This window comes from Cetorhinus maximus, unplaced genomic scaffold, assembly GCF_964194155.1.
Source record: "Cetorhinus maximus unplaced genomic scaffold, sCetMax3.hap1.1 HAP1_SCAFFOLD_715, whole genome shotgun sequence".
Lineage (NCBI taxonomy): Eukaryota > Metazoa > Chordata > Chondrichthyes > Lamniformes > Cetorhinidae > Cetorhinus > Cetorhinus maximus.
In genome coordinates, this window is record NW_027596657.1 from 65,001 (window position 1) to 82,659 (window position 17,659).

At 55.0% G+C, this 17,659-nt stretch overlaps 1 protein-coding gene across 1 annotated transcript in view; it reads right to left on the reverse strand.

Annotated features, from left to right (window-relative positions):
- The window catches only part of LOC144674592 (neural cell adhesion molecule L1-like), a gene marked incomplete at its 3' end in the record, with an annotated part of 73,244 nt that extends 56,673 nt beyond the window's left edge, over positions 1-16,571 (reverse strand). The window contains exons 1-4 of the mRNA XM_078535866.1: positions 16,507-16,571; positions 13,400-13,500; positions 4,225-4,371; positions 2,738-2,843 (exon numbers count right to left, since the gene is read on the reverse strand). Coding sequence (XP_078391992.1) covers positions 2,738-2,843; positions 4,225-4,371; positions 13,400-13,500; positions 16,507-16,571 — 419 coding nt within the window. The remainder of the gene's footprint in view (positions 1-2,737; positions 2,844-4,224; positions 4,372-13,399; positions 13,501-16,506) is intronic.
- Between the last annotated feature and the right edge of the window lie 1,088 nt (positions 16,572-17,659).

The window sequence follows — 17,659 nt, forward strand, 5'->3', positions numbered from 1 at the left end:
GTACAGGTACCAGTCCCAGGCCCTGCTCCGTGTACACAGTACATGTACCAGTCCCAGACCCTGCTCCGTGTACAGAGTACATGTACCAGTCCCAGACCGTGTTCTGTGTACACAGTACATGTACCAGTCCCAGGTTGTGCTCCATGTGTACAGTACTGTTACCAGTCCCAGACGCTGTCCCATGTACACAGTATATAACCAGTCCCAGAATTATCCTAGTGTATATGGTGCATGTACCAGTCCCAGGCCCTGTTCCAGGTATACAGTACATGCACCAGTCCCAGGCCCTGCCACGTGTACACACTACACGTATCAGTCCCAGACCCAGTGTACATACTACATGTACCAGTCCCAGACCTTGTCCCAGTGTACACACTAGATAGGAGGTCAGTAACCAATAGTTGAGCGCGTGGGATTGAGGGTAGTACACTGGAGTGGATTGAGAATTGTTTAACGGACTGAATACAGAGACTAGGAATAAACGGGGTCATTCTCAGGATGGTAGGCTGGGATAAATAATCTATATAAATGATTTGGGTGCGGGGACCAAATATAATATTTCCAAGTTTGCAGATGAGGCAAAACTAGGCAGGAATGTGCGTTGTGCAGAGAATGCAAAGAGGTTAAATAAACGGGTAGCTCATGGCAAATGGAACATAATGTGAATAAATGTGAAATTATCCACTTTGGTAGGAGGAACAGAGCATTTCTTAAATGGTAAGAGGTTAGGAATTGTTGATGTACAAAGGGACCCTGGTGTCCTTGTTCAGGAGTCACTGAAGGCTAGCAGCCAGGTGCAGCCAGCGATTACCAAGGCAAATGGTACCTTGGCCATCATCGTGAGGGGGGTCTGAGTACAGGAGTGAAGGTGTCTTGCTACAATTGTATGGAGCCTTGGGTGAGACAGCACCTGGAGTAGTGTGGGCAGTTTGGGTCCCCCTTTACCTAAGGGAGGATATTATTGCCGTAGAGGGAGTGCAGCGAAGGTTCCCCAGGCTAATCCCTGGGATGGGCGGGACTGTCCTGTGAGGGGAGATTGAGGAGACCGGGTCTGTGCTCTCTAGAGATTCGAAGAATGAAGAGGGGATCTCACTGAAATTTATTCTTAACTGGGCTCGACAGGGTAGATGCAGGGAGGGCGTTTCCCCCTGACTGGAGGGGGTGAGTGGGGGAGGGTCTAGAACCAGGGGGGTGGGGTCAGTCTCAGAATAAGGGGCCGGCCATTTAGGACCGAGATAGGGAGGAATTTCTTCACTCAGAGGGTTGGTGAATCTTTGGGATTGTCCACCCCAGAGGCTGTGGAGAGGCTCAGTCATCGAGTTATGTTCAAGACAGAGGTCGGGAGATTTCTAGATACTCATGACAATAAGGAATAGGGCGTTAGCAGCATTGAGGTAGAAGATCAGTCATATCTAGTTGAAACGAGGACCAGGCACAAGGGGCCGAAAGGCCTACTCCTGCTCCTATTTCCTATGACCCAGTGTACACCCTACATATACTAGCCCCGGACCCAGTATTAAGACTACATGTACCAGTCCCAGTGTACACGCTACATGTACCAGTCCCAGTGTACACACTACAAGTACCAGTCTCAGTGTACACACTACATGTCCTAGTCCCAGTGTACACACTACATGTCCCAGTCCCAGTGCACACACTACATGTACCAGTCCCAGTGTGCACACTATATGTACCAATCCCAGTGTACACACTACATGTACCAGTCCCAGTGTACACACTACAAGTACCAGTCCCAGTGTACACACTACATGTCCCAGTCCCAGTGTACACACTACATGTCCCAGTCCCAGTGTACACACTACATGTCCCAGTCCCAGTGTGCACACACTACATGTACCAGTCCCAGTGTAAACACTACATGTACCAGTCCCAGTGTACACACTACATGTACCAGTCCCAGTGTACACACTACATGCACCAGTCCCAGTGTACACACTACATGTACCAGTCCCAGTGCACACACATGTACCAGTCCCAGTGCACACACTACATGTACCAGTCCCAGTGTACACACTACATGTACCAGTCCCAGTGTACACACTACATGCACCAGTCCCAGTGTACACACTACATGTACCAGTCCCAGTGTACACACTACATGCACCAGTCCCAGTGTACACACTACATGTACCAGTCCCAGTGCACACACTACATGTACCAGTCCCAGTGTAAACACTACATGTACCAGTCCCAGTGTACACACTACATGTACCAGTCCCAGTGTACACACTACATGTACCAGTCCCAGTGTACACACTACATGCACCAGTCCCAGTGTACACACTACATGTACCAGTCCCAGTGCACACACATGTACCAGTCCCAGTGCACACACTACATGTACCAGTCCCAGTGTACACACTACATGTAGAAGTCCCAGTGCACACACTACGTGTACCAGTCACAGTGTACACACTACATGCACCAGTCCCAGTGTACACACTACATGTACCAGTCCCAGTGCACACACTACATGTACCAGTCCCAGTGTACACACTACATGTAGCAGTCCCAGTGCACACACTACATGTTCCAGTCCCAGTGTACACACTACATGTTCCAGTCCCAGTGTACACACTATGTGTACCAGTCCCAGTGTACACACTATGTGTACCAGTCCCAGTGTACACACTACATGTCCCAGTCCCAGTGTACACACTACATGTACCAGTCCCAGTGTACACACTACATGTACCAGTCCCTTGATGGTACTTACTCAGGGGTAGGTACTCCTGTTGCTTCACATTTCAGCACAATGTCATCAGTTGGAAAGACCGTGTAGCTCTCAGGAGTCTGATCTGTTATTATCGGAGGCTTTTTCACTAGAGAGGAAAGAAAGTGAATAACTCAGCGAGCTCTATAGATTACCAGAATTCAGCATGGCTACCAGGAGAAGGATGAGAACTATTCAACTGTGTGTGAGTTAAATTTTCTCCAAATGTTTCAAGGGCCCACGGTGCAGGGGACTCCAGGGGAAGGGCCCACGGTGCAGGGGACACCAGGGGAAGGGCCCACGGTGCAGGGGACACCAGGGGAAGGGCCCACGGTGCAGGGGACACCAGGGGAAGGGTCCACGGGGCAGGGACACCAGGGGAAGGGCCCACGGGACAGGGAGACCAGGGGAAGGGCCCACGGTGCAGGGACACCAGGGGAAGGGCCCACGGTGCAGGGGACACCAGGGGAAGGGCCCACGGTGCAGGGGACACCAGGGGAAGGGCCCACGGTGCAGGGGACACCAGGGGAAGGGCCCACGGTGCAGGGGACACCAAGGGAAGGGCTCACGGTGCAGGGGACACCAGGGGAAGGGCCCACGGGGCAGGGGACACCAGGGGAAGGGCCCCACGGTGCAGGGGACACCAGGGGAAGGGCCCACGGTGCAGGGGACACCAGGGGAAGGGCCCACGGTGCAGGGACACCAGGGGAAGGGCCCACGGTGCAGGGGACACCAGGGGAAGGGCCCACGGTGCAGGGGACACCAGGGGAAGGGCCCACGGGGCAGGGGACACCAGGGGAAGGGCCCACGGGGCAGGGGACACCAGGGGAAGGACCCACGGTGCAGGGACACCAGGGGAAGGGCCCACGGTGCAGGGACAGAAGGAGGAGGGAGGGGGCTGTGTGAATAAGCATTGTTCACAGGTACTGTGATGATTTATTTGGAATGTTTTTTTGCACAGTGCCCTGAGCTGCCTGGTTTCATGTTGTGACTCTCCCTGTTTGTAGGAGGTAAAAGTTCACCATACATTGCAGCTAATTGTTAATAAAGCAAATCTAACGGGTCAGTTTTCCACATCTGTTGGGCCATATTTCCTGAAGGTGCTGGCTTCGGTTCAAAGTGCTGGGCGTCAATCCACGCCTCGCCCGAGTGGCCGTTTCACATGTATAAGGCCCGGCAGTGTCTACGAGATACAAAAGTACTCTCAAACTTCTCTCCTCCCTCCACACACACACACACACACAATCATACACACACACACAATCACACAAACACGCACACTCACACAAACTATCACACACACGCACACAAACACACACACATCACACACAAACACACACACATCACACACACACACACGCACACACAGACTGATGCACACACACGCACAGACACACGAGCACAGACACTGATACTCTCCGTCTGTCCTCACCCAGACACTGGGACAGACACTGACACCCTCACCCAGATAGCAGAAGTGACACTGATACCCTCTGTCTGCTCCAAACCCTGCGTGCAGACACAGGAGCCCTGAGCTTTTCCACTGGGAATAGTGGATTTTGCACATTTCCCGACTGCAGCTGCCTCTCGCTTACTACATTCAGGAGAAACCGAAAACTCGATGCAGAGGCCGAAAGCTAAAAATCCGACACACATCGGAAACACGAAAGAGAAACACGGAGCCCTGGGAATAACAGGGGAAGAGAGACACGGAGCACTGGGAATACTCGGGAAAGGAACACAGAGCCCTGGGAATAACAGGGGAAGAGAGACACAGAGCTCTGGGAATAGCTGGGGAAGAAACGCGGAGCCCTGGGAATAGGTGGGGAAGAAACGCGGAGCCCTGGGAATAGGTGGGGAAGAAACGCGGAGCCCTGGGAATAGCTGGGGAAGAGAGACACGGAGCCCTGGGAATAGCTGGGGAAGAGAGACACTGAGCCCTGGGAATAGCTGGGGAAGAAACGCGGAGCCCTGGGAATAGCTGGGGAAGAGAGACACGGAGCCCTGGGAATAGCTGGGGAAGAAACGCGGAGCCCTGGGAATAGCTGGGGAAGAGAGACACGGAGCCCTGTGAATAGGTAGGGAAGAAACGCGGAGCCCTGGGAATAGCTGGGGAAGAGAGACACGGAGCCCTGGGAATAGCTGGGGAAGAAACGCGGAGCCCTGGGAATAGCTGGGGAAGAGAGACACGGAGCCCTGGGAATAGCTGGGGAAGAAACGCGGAGCCCTGGGAATAGCTGGGGAAGAGAGACACGGAGCCCTGGGAATAGGTAGGGAAGAGAGACACGGAGCCCTGGGAATAGGTAGGGAAGAAACGCGGAGCCCTGGGAATAGGTAGGGAAGAAACGCGGAGCCCTGGGAATAGCTGGGGAAGAAACACGGAGCCCTGGGAATAGCTGGGGAAGAAACACAGAGCCCTGGGAATAGGTAGGGAGGGAACGCAGAGCCCTGGGAATAGGTAGGGAGGGAACATAGAGCCCTGGGAATAGATAGGGAGGGAACGCGAAGCCCTGGGAATAGCTGGGGAAGAAACGCGGAGCCCTGGGAATAGCTGGGGAAGAAACGCGGAGCCCTGGGAATAGCTGGGGAAGGAACGCAGAGCCCTGGGAATGGTGGGGAAAAGACACAGAGCCTTACTATTTCACACCTCTTCACTGGGTCTGCTATTGGATGAAGAGACTCGATCTACATCTCACAGTGAAAGAGCAGCGATGCCAGCAAGGGGGCAGGCGTGAATCTGGACGGGGGGGATAGGAACCCGGCATGGAGCACCTTCAGTTCAGAGGGAGAGGGAGAGACAGACGGTGGGGGAAATGACGAAATGGGAGACACTTACACTCTTCTTGCAGTTTATCTGCAGGTCCAGAGAAGGTAAGCAAGGGAGAGAGAGAGAGAAGCAGAACACAAGGTTATTTCATTATCAGCTCAATGCACCACCATCTCACACAGCCTTCCAAAGTCTTGCACTGCCCAGCTCGTATACCGGTTTCCCCTTCGGTATCCTAACGCCACACGGCACGAGACACATTTCACTGTCTGCCCCCTGGTCCAGCGCAGATCACGGCTGAGATACAATATCTCTCCATGTTACTCTCTTGCCGACAGACAGCCAGGCGTGGGGGGAGATGCTCCGGACAGAACGACCTTACACTCAGTCAATCGGGGCAAAAGATGCGGTTCAGAGTAAGACAGCCTTCACCTGCAGGCACCAGAGGGGCACCGGTCTGACAGAGCGCCCACTCGGTGAGGACTCAGACATCCCCGCCGTCCCCACGGGGGGAAGGGAGAACGGGACTCGTGGGGCATGGCGAGAGTTGGCGGGCAAAGGGGGGTCAGTGGGCTCAGGGGTTGGGGGAAACAGAGGGTGAGAGGGCGGGAGTGGCAGAGTGACGGGCCATAGCGGGGTCGGCGGAGTGGAGAGGGGACAGAGTGACCACTCCAGACACGGTCAGCGCAACCGGTCGGGAGGGAAGCGAGAAGGACAGGAAGGTTTTACACCAGATCGCTACGACGGTCGGGCAGAGAAACGGGCCAAAGAGGTCCAAACGCTCGCCCTCCCCCTCTTCATCAGCTCAGCACATCCGTCTACTCATGACTCCCTCGACAGATCTTTCAGCCTCCTCTGAAATGCACCGATATCACTCACCTCCATCCCCCTGCCCCGTTACACAGACCCCTAACCATACAACCTGCAACTTCTCATTCAGTTTGATGTAATTTTAAATCTGTATGTCAGCCAGTGGGGCATGTTGAACAAAGACTCTTGGATTGTTTTCAGATCGACCGCTACCTGAAGAGGAATTCAGTGAAACATGGTGGTTTTTGGGGCCCGATTCTGAGTGGTTTCTGATTATGGGCTGTGTGCTGCTGGTGGGATACACATGTGCGTCTATGAGAGGGGAGATGGATTCAGTCGACAGCCTGGATGTGGGTTGGGTTACACCGAGAAGCAGAGTGGTCCTGTTCTCCATCCACCACATCCCGTGCCCGCTGACCAACCCAACTGTCAATCAGGCAACAGCTCCTCTTTAAAATTCTCACCCTCGTTTTCAGGTCCCTCCACAGCCCCTCCGCATCCGGTAAACTCCTGCAATCCCTACAACCCTCCCTATCTCCGTAACCTCCTCCAAACCTGCTACCCTCCCTATCTCTGTAACCTCCTCCAGCCCCTACACCCCTCCCTATCTCTGTAACCTCCTCCAGCCCCTCCTCCTCCCTATCTCTGTAACCTCCTCCAGCCCCTACAACCCTCCCTATCTCTGTAACCTCCTCCAGCCCCTACACCCTCCCTATCTCTGTAACCTCCTCCAGCCCCTACAACCCTCCCTATCTCTGTAACCTCCTCCAGCCCCTACACCCCTCCCTATCTCTGTAACCTCCTCCAGCCCCTACACCCCTCCCTATCTCTGTAACCTCCTCTAGCCCCGAGAAACCTCCCTATCCCTGTAACCTCCTCTAGCCACTACAACCCTCCCTATCTCTGTAACCTCCGCCAACTCCTACAGCTCTCCCTATCTCTGTAACCCTCCTCCAGCCCCTGAAACCCTCCCTACCTCTGTAACCTCCTCCAGCCTCTACAGCCCTCCCTATCTCTGTAACCTCCTCCAGCCTCTACAGCCCTCCCTATCTCTGTAACACACTCCAACCCCTACAGCCCTCCCTACCTCTGTAACCTCCTCCAGCCTCTACAGCCCTCCCTATCTCTGTAACCTCCTCCAGCCCCCACAACCCTCCCTATCTCTGTAACTTCCTCCAGTCTCTACAGCCCTCCCTATCTCTGTAACCTCCTCCAGCCTCCTACATCCCTCCCTACCTCTGTAACCTCCTCCAGCCTCTACAACCCTCCCTATCTCTGTAACCTCCTCCAGCCCCTACAACCCTCCCTATCTCTGTAACCTCCTCCAGCCCCAATCACCCTCCCTATCTGTAACCTCCTCCAGCCCCTACACCCCTCCCTATCTCTGTAACTTCCCCCAGCCTCTATAACCCTCCCTATCTCTGTAACCTCCTCCAGCCCCTACACCCCTCTCTATCTCTGTAACCTCCTCCAGCCCCTACACCCCTCCCTATCTCTGTAACCCCCTCCAGCCCCTACAACCCTCCCTATCTCTGTAACATCCTCCAGCCCCTACACCCCTCCCTACCTCTGTAACCTTCTCCAGCCTCTACAGCCCTCCCTACCTCTGTTAACTCCTCCAGCCTCTACACCCCTCCCTATCTCTGTAACCTCCTCCAGCCTCTACACCCCTCCCTATCTCTGTAACCTCCTCCAGCCCCTTCAACCCTCCCTACCTCTGTAACCTCCTCCAGCCTCTACAGCCCTCCCTACCTCTGTTAACTCCTCCAGCCTCTACACCCCTCCCTATCTCTGTAACCTCCTCCAGCCTCTACACCCCTCCCTATCTCTGTAACCTCCTCCAGCCCCTTCAACCCTCCCTACCTCTGTAACCTCCTCCAGCCCCCTCCAGCCCTCCCTATCTCTGTAACCTCCTCCATCCCCTACAACCCTCCCTATCTCTGTCACCTCCTCCAGCCTCTACAACCCGCCCTATCTCTGTAACCTCCTCCAGCCTCTACACCCCTCCCTATCTCTGTAACCTCCTCCAGCCTCTACAGCCCTCAATATCTCCACTTCAGATCATGTGCATTTTGACCTGCTGGATTTTTATTGTCTTATGTAACGAGGGGGTTTTCAGTGAGCTGCAGACGAGTCTGACCTGAATCCGTTCTAACAATCTGTGATCTGTGCTGACAGTGTTGGGAGACTCTGTCTGTACACCATCCCATTCTGTGTAACCGTCCGGGGGAGAGGCAACAGGATGAAAGGCATCTCTTTACAATGAATGCACCAATTCAAATAGACTTAAACTGCTCCAGATCAGTCGGATTGAAGCCTCTGCCTTCTTTCACGCTCACCCAATACGGACTCCCGGAGAACAAACTCAGAGTGGACACATTACCGTCAGCAACATGGAGAATGGACACCTCACGGTCCAAACAAAAATGGAGTTGAGAGGTCAGGTGAACTTTTCTTTCCTGTCAATATACATGTGACAGGAAGCAGAATTCTGATAGGGGACATTGAATAAGGTACATTTTTGAGGCCGTAGCGGAGACAAAGATCCAGACCAACAGAGGGAAGGGGCCCAGCCTGTGATCCATCAGCAGGCAGAGGACTGGGGCTGGTTCTTCCCATAGTGAGAAAAGCAAAATGCTGCAGATGCTGGAAATCTGAAATGAAGACAGAAAAAACTCAGCAGGTCTGGCAGCCTCGGTGGAGAGAGAAACAGAGTTAACGTTTCGAGTCTGTGTGACTCCTCTTCAGAGCTGAAGAAAGGTAGAAAGGTGATGGATTTCATCCTGTTTAAGGGGAGGGGGGTGGTGGTGCAAAATAGAAGGTCAGGGATAGGCGGGACTAAGGAGAGATTAGACAAAGATGTCATAGACACGGGGACAAAGGGCGTGTTAATGGTAGCGTTAAAGACTAAAGAAGGTGTTAATAATGGCACAAAGGTAAGATCGCAGAATGTGTTAATAGTAGAACAAGGGTCAGTGCTCTGTGAAAACACAACATAGTGACAAGGAGCTCTATGGGGTGGGAAATAAAAGTTAAATAAAGATCAAAGTGGAGGGCAGAGTTCATGGTCTGAAGTTGTTGAACTCAATATTCAGCCCGGAAGGCTGTAAAGTGCCTAGTCGGAAGATGAGGTGCTGTTCCTCCAGTTTGCGTTGAGCTTCACTGGAACAATGCAGCAGGCCAAGGACGGACATGTGAGCATGAGAGCAGGGTGGAGTGTTAAAATGGCAAGCGACAGGGAGGTCTGGGTCATGCTTGCGGACAGACCGAAGGTCTTCTGCAAAGCGGTCACCCAGTTTGCGTTTGGTCTCTCCAATGTAGAGGAAACCGCATTGGGAGCAGCGAATGCAGTAGACTAAATTGAGGGAAGTGCAAGTGAAATGTTGCTTCACTTGAAAGGAGTGTTTGGGCCCTTGCACGGTGAGGAGGGGGGAAGTGAAGCGGCAGGTGTTGCACCTTCTGCGGTTGCATGGGGAGGTGCCGTGGGAGGGGGTTGAGGAGTAGGGGGTGATGGAGGAATGGACCAGGGTGTCCCGGAGGGAACGATCCCCACGGAATGCCGTCGGGGGGGTGAAGGGAAGATGTGTTTGGTGGTGGCATCATGCTGGAGTTGGCGGAAATGGCGGAGGATGATCCTTTGAATGCGGAGGCTGGTGGGGTGATAAGTGAGGACAAGGGGGACCCTATCATGGTTCTGGGAGGGAGGGGAAGGTGTGAGGGCGGATGCGTGGGAGATGGGCCGGACACGGTTGAGGGCCCTGTCAACCACCGTGGGTGGAAAACCTCGGTTAAGGAAGAAGGAGGACATGTCAGAGGACCTGTTTTTGAAAGTGGCGTCATCAGAACAGATGCGACGGAGGCGAAGGAACTGAGAGAATGGGATGGAGTCCTTACAGGAAGCGGGGTGTGAGGTGCTGTAGTCGAGGTAGCTGTGGGAGTCGGTGGGTATGTAATGGATATCGGTGGGCAGTATATCACCAGAAATGGAGACAGAGAAGTCATGGAAGGGAAGGGAACAGTCAGAGGTGGACCATGTGAACGTGAGAGAGGGGGTGGAAACCTCAACAATCTGAAGAGCCAAAGCAGATCTTTACTGGAGGGTTTGGACTGCACCTCGGCCTGCAGCTGCAGGCTGTAGACCACTGGGCATGTGTCACCATCAACCCCCAGGCTGGACCTCCTCAGCAGACAGAGAAGGACTCAGGGGCCTGCAATGCTTGAAGGCCTCATCTCAGGAGAAGCAAGTGTGACACTGATGTTTCTGAATTTTCACTTCCCCAAATGCACGTTACCCCCTTTGTAATCACCACCTTTCCTTGTGTGTGTGTGTGTGTGTGTGTGTGAGTGTGTGTCTGTGTGTGTGTGTGTGTGTGTGTGAGCGTGTGTGTCTGTGTGAGCGTGTGTGTCTGTGTGTGTGTGTGCATGAGTGTGTGTGTGTCTGTGTATGTGTGTGTGTGTGTGTCTGTCTGTGTGTGTGTGTCTATGTGTGTGTGTCTGTGTGTGTGTGTGTCTGTGTGTGTGTGTCTGTGTGTGTGTGTGAGCGTGTGTATCTGTGTGTGTGTGTGTGTGAGCGTGTGTGTTTGTGTCTGTGTGTGTGTCTATGTGTGTGTGTCTGTGTGTGTGTCTATGTGTGTGTGTCTGTGTGTGTGTGTGTCTGTATGTGTGTGTGAGTGTGTGTGTCTGTGTGTGTGTGTCTATGTGTGAGTGTGTGTCTGTGTGTGTCTCTGTGTGTCTGTGTGTGTGAGTGTGTATATGTGTCTGTGTGTGTCTGTGTGTGTGTGTGTCTGTGTGTGTCTGTGTGAGAGGGTGAAGGGGTGTTGTTCCGAATACACAAATAACCTTCACAATTTGAGCAAACCTGTCATTTCTCTGTTCTTCAGAGTTATAACACTCAGTGATACAAACATTCGTCACCTTTAACACAGATCAGCCTTCAAACAGTCGACAGGTGGAAGAAGGGGGAACATTCCCACAATCATTCCACTGTCCATCAAAACTTATTCACTTACACAGGAAAAAAAGAGGGACAAGCGTTACATGCGTAGTGCTGAGGGAGCGCCGCACTGTCGGAGGGTCAGTGCTGAGGGAGCGCCGCACTGTCGGAGGGTCAGTGCTGAGGGAGCGCCGCACTGTTGGAGGGTCAGTGCTGAGGGAGCGCCGCACTGTCGGAGGGTCAGTGCTGAGGGAGCGCCGCACTGTTGGAGGGTCAGTGCTGAGGGAGCGCCGCACTGTCGGAGGGTCAGTGCTGAGGGAGGGCCGCACTGTCGGAGGGTCAGTACTGAGGGTGTGCCGCACTGTCGGAGGGTCAGCGCTGAGGGAGCGCCGCACTGTCGGAGGGTCAGTGCTGAGGGAGCGCCGCGCCGTCGGAGGGTCAGCGCTGAGGGAGCGCCGCACTGTCGGAGGGTCAGCGCTGAGGGAGCGCCGCACTGTTGGGGTGTTACCCTTCAGAATAGGGCATTAAAACTAGACCCCATCTGCTCCGTCAGGTGGATGTGTAAAAACCCACTGCCATTATTCAAAGAAGGGCCGGGGTGAGGGGGAGGGAATTCTCCCCAGTGTCCGGAGAACCATATTTCCCCCTCGACCAGTGCACCGAGACTGAGGTTACCCTGTCAGTCACCAGCTTGTCGTCTCTGGGAGAGCGCTGTACACAAACTGGCTGTGGCATTGCCTGTCTTAGAAGCAGTTCGGGGACGAAATGCAGGTATAAAAGCTTCAGCCTCTCTCAGTGCACGTCTCCTCCGTCCCTAAGAGGTGACCTCCCTGTCTGAGCTGGAGCCTGATCCGCGTCTGGCTAGACGTCGAGTCGTGGGGGCTCACAGGTTGCAAAAGAGTGGTTTCCGGTGTGGGGCAGCCCTGCTGTGACTGTCCGAGCACCCCCCCTACCACCACCAGCCCCCATCCACCCCGGCTTCCACACCCACAGCCACTACACCGCTCGACACCTGACACCACAACACAGAACCGAGAGTCACTCACATCTGGGAGGGATCCTGATGGCTTCACCCGAGCGGCAGGCGTTTAACAGCAGCAGCAGAGGCAGCAGCAGCAGCAGCACTCTTTTATTCCCTGTCATTTTCCCAGTCAGCAGGCGAACATCACACCCACCGTACTCCTGTTGATAAAGGGGGCTGTGCAGGTGGGGAGGGAGGGAGAGGGGAGATGCCGGGGTTGGGAGGGAGGGAGGTGGGGTGTTTCGAACAGACACCCCCCCCTGTCTCACAGCCCACACACACACAGAATCGACCCGGAGTCTTCCCAGTGCCTGGAGCGAGAGGGGAAACACAACAAAACAAAACAAATAGGTGCTGGTGTTCACGAAGATCTCACCGACATCACACAGTGGGCTTATCACAGCTCGGCAGCCTGGGAAACCACTCCCACACATCATGCCCCCATCCCCGGGGCTTGGGGAGGGGAGGGGAGGGGAGGAGGGGGTTGTGGAAGAGCAGGGATGAGAATGAGCAATTACTGGAACGGCGGGGGGGGCGCCAGGGACAGGATCCTCAGCTCCAAGGAGACGCACAGGGAGCAGAGAGAGGGAGGAGGGAGCACCGAACAGACCCCGCTCCCACCTTCGAGAGGGGGGGTAGGGAGCATCGATGCTCCTCACTATTCAGACGCCGCCAATACCCCCTCCGACCCAACTCTGGTGAGGAAACGAGAGGCCCCACCGCCCGCCGGAACTTCTCACCATCGCCGCCCGTCCCCGGTACGAGATAACCCGACTCCGGGAGCGATCCAGGAGCGTGGTTTTGATTTGAATCTCGCGCGCAGCAGAGATCACGTCGCCCGACGATGAATTCGCAGCATTCCCCCCCCCACCCCACTCTCCTTTCACTCCGACGCTCCCGGTGCAGCGCCGAGGGAGGGGAGGGGAGGGAGGAGAAGGGGTGGGGGGGGAGGTGGTGCTGCACTGTCAGCGGTAGGTGGCGTCTTCCAGATGGGACGCTAATGCAAAGCCTGACCTCCCCCTCCTCCCCTGGACCACCCCCCACCTCCCCTTCCAAACCACCAGGTGGGCGTTGGTGAGAACCCACCGTCGGAGCTGGTGGGTGGGGGCGGGTGGGGGCAAAGCGAGTTCTCACCCGCTGTCGTCGGGGCCGAAGTTTTACCCCTTGACTGAAACCGCAAGAGCGGTGACTTGGGCTGTGGGGTCTTGCTGTGCGCCAAGGGGCCGCCGCGTTTCCTAAAAGAACAAAACCAAAAAAAAAAAAAGGGGCTTCTCCGTCGGCTGCGAAAGGCTCTGGGACGTCCCGGGGTCAGGGGGGGGGAAGGTGTTGTAGAGATGCAGGACCCTCCCCCCTGAAAAGCTTGGATGACATTGAGCCCAAATGGCTGGATTGTCTGGAGCCACCTGACCGTCCAACCCTGAGCAGGAGGTTTTCCCCTCACCCCCACACCGAGTCTGTGCTGAGGGGGGCAGGGCACAACGAAGGGGGGTAGGAGGGTGATTTTAACTGAAAGCAGGTTAGATTTTAAGGATTTACACACACTGCAAAGAGAAGTTGGGTGGAAGAGCAATGGTTTCCGCGGGGTTAAGTATCTGGGTGATACCCGGTAAAGGTCCAGCCTGATTCACATGGGGATTGGAACACGCGCAATGATTTTTGAGGTGGTGGGGAGTTGGGGGGGCGGGTGGGGTTTGGAGCCAGGATGGGTTCACGATCGAGGTAGTCAGGCACAGGCTATAGCCAGGGCGGAGGTTAGACTGGGGTGAGTGTAGTGCACTGGAGAGGAACAGGTAACTCTCCACGACTGGCAATGCTCCCCCATCATTCCTGGGGCAGTTATTGACTAAGTGATCGAGATTGATCACTGTGATCACAAGACCATAAGACATAGGAGCAGAAATTAGGCCATTCTGCCCATCGAGTCTGCTCCGCCATTCAATCATGGCTGATCAGTTTCTCAACCCCATTCTCCCGCCTTCTCCCCGTAACCTTTGGTCCCCTTACCCATCAAGAACCTATCTCGGTCTTAAATACACTCAATGACCTGGCCTCCACAGCCTTCTGTGGCAATGAATTCCATAGATTCACCGCTCTCTCTGGCTAAAGAAGTTTCTCCTCATCTCTGTCCTAAAAGGTCTTCCCTTTACTCTGAGGCTGTGCCCTCGGGTCCTAGTCTCTCCTACTAATGGAAACATCTTCCCCCACGTCCACTCTACCCAGGCCTTTCATTATTCTGTAAGTTTCAATCAGATCCCCCCCACCTCATCCTTCTAAACTCCATCAAGTATAGACCCAGAGTCCTCAAACGTTCCTCATATGTTAAGCCTTTAACTCCATCGTTGTTGTTTTGTAACCGGTCAGACAGTAGATGGTGAACCAGAGAGAGTTTGGTCTATTCTCATCTAGACGTTTCTATAAACAAAGTCACCACAAGATAGTGGCCATGGGGATCAGATCCCCAGAGCTGAATCCCTATTGGACAGTGTGCATGGGGACCAGATCTCCAGAGCTAAATCCCTATTGGACAGCGAGTATGGAGATCAGATTCCCGGAGTTGAACACTTACTGGATGGAGGGCATGGAGATCAGATATCCAGAGCTGATGCAGAACCGATGTGTACCTTTAAGCTGAAGCAGAATGGATCACCCAGGAGAGGGATGTGGTGGGTTAGAGACATAACAAAAGAATCTGCTGATTCCTCCACCCCCAGGAGAGGAGTTAGTGGGACAGTCATCAGCATCAGGCATGTTTGCAGATGAAGACTAGCTACAGCAAACAGGGACATTCCCCTGTCCACTGCTTACCCTTTCAGCAGCATCTCTCAAACCTACCGCTGCCCCTACCTAGAACCAGGTGGACAACAGGTGCGTGGCAACACCAACATCTCCAGGTTCTCTTCCGTGTCACATTCACGCTCGCGCACACGCTGAATTGGAAATATATCGGCCGTTCCTTCACTGTCGCTGGGTCCAAATCCTGGAACCCCCTCCCTAACAGCACGCTGGGTGCACCTACACCACACGGACAAAATCCTGGAACCCCCTTCCTAACAGCGTGGTGGGTGCACCTACACCACACGGGGACTGCAGCGGCTCAAGAAGGCAGCTCACCCACCCACCTTCTCAAAGGGGGGCAATCAGGGATGGGGCAATAAGTGCTGGCCCGGCCACGAGTGGCCCTGATCCCCAGAGTGACCGGGCAGAGGTCCGGCAGACCGGTCAGACGTGAGCTCTAGCTGAAGCCGCTCTGCTGGGCAGCAGGTTCTTCGTGCATTAGAGGGTGATTTAGTTGTTGCAGTGAAGAGAGGGATCGAGAGAGGTCACCCATGGCCGCTGCTGTACTACCAGTGTGCAGGGATCTGGAAGGATAATATTACCAATGCTTCACTGCCCTGAGCCTTCCAATAACAGCCCTACTGAAATATTCATCAGCTCTTCGAGAACACCAGCCTCCTTTCCCACCAAGCGCCTGGGCTGTATTTGTCAGGGATGACTGGAGGGGGGAGGAGGCCCTTCAGCCCCTAGAGTCTGTTCCACCATTCAACTAGGTCAGAGGGCTGATGTGGGACCTCCGCTCGATTTCCCCAGCTGAGATAGGCCCCCAAGCCCTCAATACTCATCAAAACAGCACGGCGTGCGGCAGGTGGTGGCCATTCAGCCCATCCAGTCTGTGGCGACCCTCGCGAGGGGCGATCCAGTTCACCCCAGTCGCTTCCTCCTCCAAGCGCTTATCCCACCTCCTTTACCTTCTCTAGCCCAGTGACGTTCCCGCTACACCATTAGAGGTTGGAGAGCGGGGGTCTGAGGGACAAAGGCTGTGGATACCGGAACTGGGATGGAGGATGCATCGGTGGGGTTTGTCAGGACAGCGCGGCGTGGCAGGCCATTAGCCGCGGCCAGGACGAGCGTGGACCTGACACCCCAGCGGGCTGCCCGGTAGACGCTTCAGCTGAGAGTTAACCAGGAATCTTGGCGCTCGCCAAGCCCGGCTCAGACTAGACTGTAGCTGGGACTGCTCACCACTGGGCCTGAGACTGAGAACTCTCTGAACAAAAGGCACCCTCGATGCCGAGGGGAAGATGGTAGCTTTCGAGACTGACGTTGGTCGGCTTTTATTGGGGTATCCAGAGCTTAGGTCTAAGGAAAGGGGAGGGCAGGATTGAGGGGCTGGATGGGTGAGACCTGCTCTTCTCCCGATGTCTCTCCAGTCTTTACAGTGGAGGGGGGGTGGGAGAAGTTACCCGACAGAGAGACCAGCCAAGCCCCTCCTGCTCTCGATCACCGCCCCGCACTCCCGGCTGAACATCTTACGCCTCCCACAGTTGAACAGTCCGCTGACACTGGACGTCAGGCTCACACCGTATTGCAGGGGGGCAGCCAGTGGCTTGGGGAAGTAGTGGGGGTTGGGGAGGGGGGCAGGACTTTAAATGGTTAAAGATGCCATCCTGACCCAGCGTGTCGGCCTCAGGTTGACTTGACGCTATCGAGCACGTCAGCAGCTTAACAGCGCCGACAGAAAGGGAAGTAAACACCACAGAAAAAGCCAGTGTCGTCGCCGTGTTTGTTCACACAACATATCAATCACGTTGAAGAGGAATGTTCCACAGTAGGTGACAGGTGTGTGTGTGTGAGAGAGACAGAGAGAGAGAGAAACCCAATGCAAGTCTCTCCGTCATGAACAATGGGCATCATTCCTCATGTTAAACATCAGAGGCTGGGTCCTCACAATCCCTGTGTATACAGAGCCAAGCAACCCACCCCCGACACACACACAACCCCCTCCCCCCACATCCAACCCCGACACACACACACACACCCCCCTCAGTACAAAAAGTACCCCCACACCCAACCCCGACACACACACACCCCCCTCCCCACCCACCCAACCCCGACACACACACACACACCCCCCTCAGTACAAAAAGCCCCCCCACATCCAACCCCGACACACACACACACACACCCCCCTCAGTACAAAAAGCCCCCCCCAACCCAACCCCGACACACACACACACCCCTCAGTACATAAAGCCCCCACCCAACCCAACCCCGACACACACACACACCCCTCAGTACATAAAGCCCCCACCCACCCAAACCCGACACACACACAACCCCCTCCCCACCCACCCAACCCCGACACACACACACACACCCCCCTCAGTACATAAAGCCCCCACCCACCCAACCCCGACACACACACAACACCCTCCCCACCCACCCAACCCCGACACACACACAACCCCCTCCCCACCAACCCAACCCCGACACACACACACACACCCCCCTCAGTACAAAAAGCTCCCCCCTCACCCAACCCCGACACACACACACCGCCCCCTCAGTACATAAAGCCCCCACCCAACCCAACCCCGACACACACACACACACCCC